A 5,064-nucleotide genomic window follows, 5' to 3' on the forward strand; every position below is an offset into this window, starting at 1 on the left:
CAGAGTAAATGAACCAAAACTATAATGAGTCCCTGTCATCCCATTTTTCTAAATAAGCTGTTTAATTATTGTAATTGTATTATTATATATCGTGAGTGGGTCTAATGTTGCTCATTTAAATCACTGACCATTTCATGCTTCAAATCTGTGTTAAATAGACAATAATTGTATTGTATTTCATTTGTTGTAAATTGTATTAAATTTTAACCTGTCCACATTTACTGACAGCGAATTTAAGGTTGTTTTTAGTCAAATATAAGGTATAAATCCCCTCCAAAATCCTTATCATTTGTCATTAGTCATTTTTCTGATTTCTGTTTCTCTAAATTATTTTTCCCAATGCACCAGTTCTTTTTATGAATAGACTTTTTTCATTTTTAACATTGTATATTTAGAAATTTTTAGAAAAATGTAAACATTATGAATATTATAAGATATAATAGAATATTACTATTGTTAAAATATATTTTGTATAATGTTTACCTTCAACTGAAAATATTTAAATTAAATTGTTGGAAAAAAAATTAAACATATATGAAAGAATTTAAGTTTATATTTCATATAGTTTCATTTTCAATGAATATTATTATTTTATTCATACACAAAAGAAGGTTTATTGGCTGGCAGACCTTAAGGTGTGGTCCAAAATACCTCTATAGCTTCACATTAAAAAAATAAATAAATAAAAAAATAAAAATTCTTTAGGAAATAAAACCTTGTATGTAAATTAAGTAATTTTTTTCTGTATTTCCTCTGCCACGGATCTGTAAAATGATTGCTTTTGGGTTCTGTGATTTTTCTTTCTGAGATCCCCTATTTTACGCACTGCATTGTGCATTTTCTAACAATATTAATAATAATAATAATAATAATAGTAATAATTACGTTATTATGACCACTAGATTCACTGTTTTGAGTCAGTGTTGTACAAAATAATACCAATAGAAAAAAAACATTACAGATAAAATATCATAAATAAAACAGATTTATGGATTTCAGGTTTTTCATTGATTTTAATTTATATTAGCTGTCTCTTTTAAAAATAGTAGGACATAAATAAAAAAAATCCACAAGTAAATACATGTGATTAACACAATATAATCCAAAGCATTGAAGTGAGTTTCTAGTAGAATTTTTTTTTACCAAATGCCACAGAAACGTCAAAAAGAAATCCAGCCAGACTCAAAAGCACAAAGATTCTGAGCATTTGTCAACATTAAACAATTAATTTTAATACCGGTATACAGAAATGCCATCATTTTGGTTCACACATCTGCTGTTTGAGACGAGTGAACTTTTCATTACAGACCTAATATGCACCTGGATATATCTTAGAAATATAAATGACATTAGGCCTATAGTCTTTAAGCTCTTTAGTAAACGACAGTGATTGTTTGCCGCAATCCTGCACAAGAAAGCAAACGGCCTCTCATACGGATTAATGCAGTTCCATGCCTTACGAAATCGAGCAAATAATATGGCAGCCTTTAATCAAGAAAATGGCAATAAAAGGTCTGATGGAAGAAACAAAGTCTACTTTGCTGTCATAATGTACAATGCAGTCATATAATGAGTCATGCAGTAAATCGTAACCTAACATGCTTTTTTCGATATTTCTGACATGCATTCAGTACCTGAGCCAGTGAAGTTACCAAGAAATCTAAAAGCTTACTAGTGTGCTTCAAACCACAGTACATTGGCTGATAATGTACACTGTTTTAAATGTGATTATAAAAAAAAAAAAAAAACTCTTAAAAGACGTACAAGCGAAATAAAAATATGAAAAACACCCCCCCAAAAAAAGTTGATAAAATCGAAAATGATATACACTTAACATTACAGGGCTCTATAGTTACAGCGCAAATCAAATAATAGCAGTAATTATTCGCAATCACATTCTTACAAATCCTAGCTATACCATCATGCCCCACACAACAAACAAACATCTGAGCTAGCATATGTTTAGCTGTTGGTTTCTCTTTTTTGGTATAAATGATTTAATATGCACAGAGGATTGCAATAAAAAAAAAAAAAAAAAAAAAAAACGATGAAAGAAGCAAAAAAAGTCAAACCGAATCGTTAAAATGCATAATATATTTAGCTCTCGTTAGAATACTAAGAATACTGGTCAGCCTAAGGCTATTATCACAGTGTTCATTATGTAATTTGCTAAATTCTTTTTAGCAAACCCAGCAAAGAGCTCTTTTTTTTTTGGAGTCTTATCATTTAGGTTGAACGTCAAAAACAATCTTACTACCAGAGCTTGTTTTAAAAGGGTCCTTGCCAGAAAAAAAAAAAAAAAGCTGATCTTTCTGATGCTGGTGCTTAGAACAGATTTAGGCACTGGAATCCTCTTTGAGGCGCTGACTCCGAGCCTTATACACTTCAATCAGGAGGTCTTTGACATACTGGATCTCTCTCTCTACAGATTCGGCTTTGTCTCGCAGCTCCCTGTTTTTCCCTTCCAATCCATGAAGCTCTTCCTCCAAGCAGTCCTGCTCCGCCCTCTTCCGCTGTCGATACCTGGTGTTAATATGTTCAAATCAGATCAGCGTTACTGAGCTATTGTTGTCTGCGTGAGGAGACAAACTAGACCTCGCAGAATGAAAACTAGCAGCACTTTCTAAACAAAAAATCAATTTTTCTCACTGAAAAAAAAAAAAAGTTCTTGAAATCAATATCTACTTATTGTATGGCACAATCAACTCATCTAATAGCTACAATGTTTTGACACTTCAGTTGATAACATATGCGTTATTCCATTCTGCTAATGTGGTAAAGCACGTTGCCACAATACCTGTAAGCAGCTGTCTTGTTCTGGTCTCTTTTCTTCTGCTTGCGCTCTCCATGGCTTCTTTCCAGGCAACTTACTTTGACCTCTGGCTTGAACACGCACAGGTTTTCTCTCAGCCGTTGCATCGGTTTCTGTGCAGGGAACTCCAACGAAGATCCAACACTGTCGCCGGACAGACATTCAAAGCTTTGATCTACAAGGCATTCATGGCTTGAGTAACCGCTATTCATAGACTCGACAGCCCCGGACCGGACTGGCTGATCCACCTCATTCATAAAGCCATGATACGGTTCTAAATTGGCAGTAATCTGACTGAAGTAACACTCAGCTACTTCTGGGTGTTTAAAGGCAGGACTACTTCCGTTTTCACTACAATGCAGTACGGGCATCGCGACGGATTCGTGACCATGTCCGAGCATCTTCATTGCAGGAGCTTGACCTTCTCTCCTGTGGTGGGGGTCCAAGGGGGCACCTGCATCGAAACTTTTCACCATCTCTGTTCTGTAAAAAACGTCTTCAGTGAGACATCTCTTTTCTTCTTCCTTTAGCAATATGGCACATTCTCGAACCTTTTTTGCACCGATATGGTTCCTCCCAAAAATCTTGTCAACAGCACACTGGTCTAAAGCCACCTCTGCGTACCCTGAATGAGTCCCTTTGAAAGTCCAAGTCTCTTTCTCAAAAACTTCCACGTCTTTGCAACCATTTGACGCTATCCTTTGGCTGGTGGAGTGGGTCCGAACGTAGCTGTAAGGAGCAGGTCTGGATGTTTTAGATCTTCCAACAGAGCTGCCACAAAACCCTCTTAGGTCAAGCTCACCTGTTGCTAGGGTCACAAGCCTGGGGTTCGATTCGGACTGGTTCACATTGTATGAAGTGCAAGGTAACTGGTAGTATGATGGCGCAGACATCGCTTGGTAGCCTTTATCACATTTTTGCCATTTGTCTGCTTTCATGGGTGTTGATTCAAATAGGTAATAATCCTCGAGTTGGGCAAGTTCTTCTTTCAGGAGGGAGGTCATGACCTCCAAATCCGAGGGCACCTGGACATCATGTTCCAAGGGGGATGGTGGAATCGATGAGCCAGGAGACGATTCAGTTGATGCTGAAAGGGGGTAGGTGTCGAAATGTTCTGTCATCCAATCTGAAAATTAGAATGCAAACGTTACATAACGGTAAACTCGGATAAAAGATTCCGAAAAATACAAAAATCAATTTCAAAAGTCACTTCGACTTACTGCTACTAAACATACTTACGCACCCAATTCTATCAGGTCGGCATGTAATTATGAATTTCAAACTGTAGCTCCAATAAACATAACACACACACACACACACACACACACACACACACCAGCAAAGCATAACAAAAGAAACACAACACGAAATAAAGTCATTAGCTTTACTTACGGTACGCCATTAACACATATACTGCAGTGCGGTGTCCACCGACTATCAGGTAAAATAAAATATCATCTCTCTGCTTACCAATGTACGTCCGTAAGTCTGTGTAGACTCCTCCCCTCTTTTCTGGGATTGGCTGTCATTAGCCAGTGGGAAAGAGAGAATTCGGAGGTCGGCTTTGCAAATGAGGAATTTTGCAGAACAGGGTCTATGCTGCCACAATGTTCTCCGATTTGATTGAAGTACTCGACTGTGTACTCGAACGTGTCAGAATTCAAGGATTGCTTCAGACAGCGCAATGGCAAGGAGAACTGATACCTATAAAGGACACCAGGGGAGAAAAAAAAACACCAGTTATGTGGGGGTTAATCATGACTCTATTACGTGTGTTACATGTATTGCATTATTATGCAGGGTTTTTTTGTATTCTTTTCAAATAATTTCGCCTTCAAAAATTTTTAATCCTCATTTGTATTTGCATGATTCACTTTGAAAACGTTTGGGAGGAGTTGATTTATTTAAGGATGAATATTATAACAGGTTTCAATCTAGATTTTTTTTTTCTCTCTTCCATACACAATCAATGTAACACAAAATGCAAGACTTGGATTATCCCTAACAAATCCGTTTTTTTTTAATTATAGTTATAGATTTAGGAGTCTCAACAGATTGAACAAAATCATAAGTGCCAAGAGAGAAGAGAAGAAGTCACGTGGTTTCTGGACCACTGGCTGTCAGGAGAGTAATTAATGACATAAACCAGGACAGAGCAGAACAGCTGTTTAGTGAAGGAAAATCATTTTAAAACTAATAAACAACCCAAAAATTAAAAAATCTAACATATGCATACAAAAATAAAGAAGTAG

The 5,064-nt window shown here is 36.1% G+C and overlaps 1 protein-coding gene across 2 annotated transcripts in view; it reads right to left on the reverse strand.

Moving 5' to 3' along the window:
• Positions 1-993: 993 nt before the first annotated feature.
• Positions 994-5,064, reverse strand: part of atf5b (activating transcription factor 5b) — a 4,621-nt gene continuing 550 nt past the window's right edge. Inside the window, exons 2-5 of one of the 2 annotated variants that reach the window (XM_046863727.1) lie at positions 4,283-4,516; positions 4,056-4,094; positions 2,798-3,938; positions 994-2,523 (exon numbers count right to left, since the gene is read on the reverse strand). In XM_046863727.1, the coding sequence (XP_046719683.1) occupies positions 2,337-2,523; positions 2,798-3,933 (1,323 nt within the window). In that variant the 5' untranslated portion in view covers positions 3,934-3,938; positions 4,056-4,094; positions 4,283-4,516 and the 3' untranslated portion in view covers positions 994-2,336. The remainder of the gene's footprint in view (positions 2,524-2,797; positions 3,939-4,055; positions 4,095-4,282; positions 4,517-5,064) is intronic. The other variant, XM_046863726.1, reaches the window with a different exon arrangement.

Source organism: Silurus meridionalis, chromosome 12, assembly GCF_014805685.1.
Source record: "Silurus meridionalis isolate SWU-2019-XX chromosome 12, ASM1480568v1, whole genome shotgun sequence".
In the NCBI taxonomy this organism is placed as follows: Eukaryota; Metazoa; Chordata; class Actinopteri; order Siluriformes; family Siluridae; genus Silurus; species Silurus meridionalis.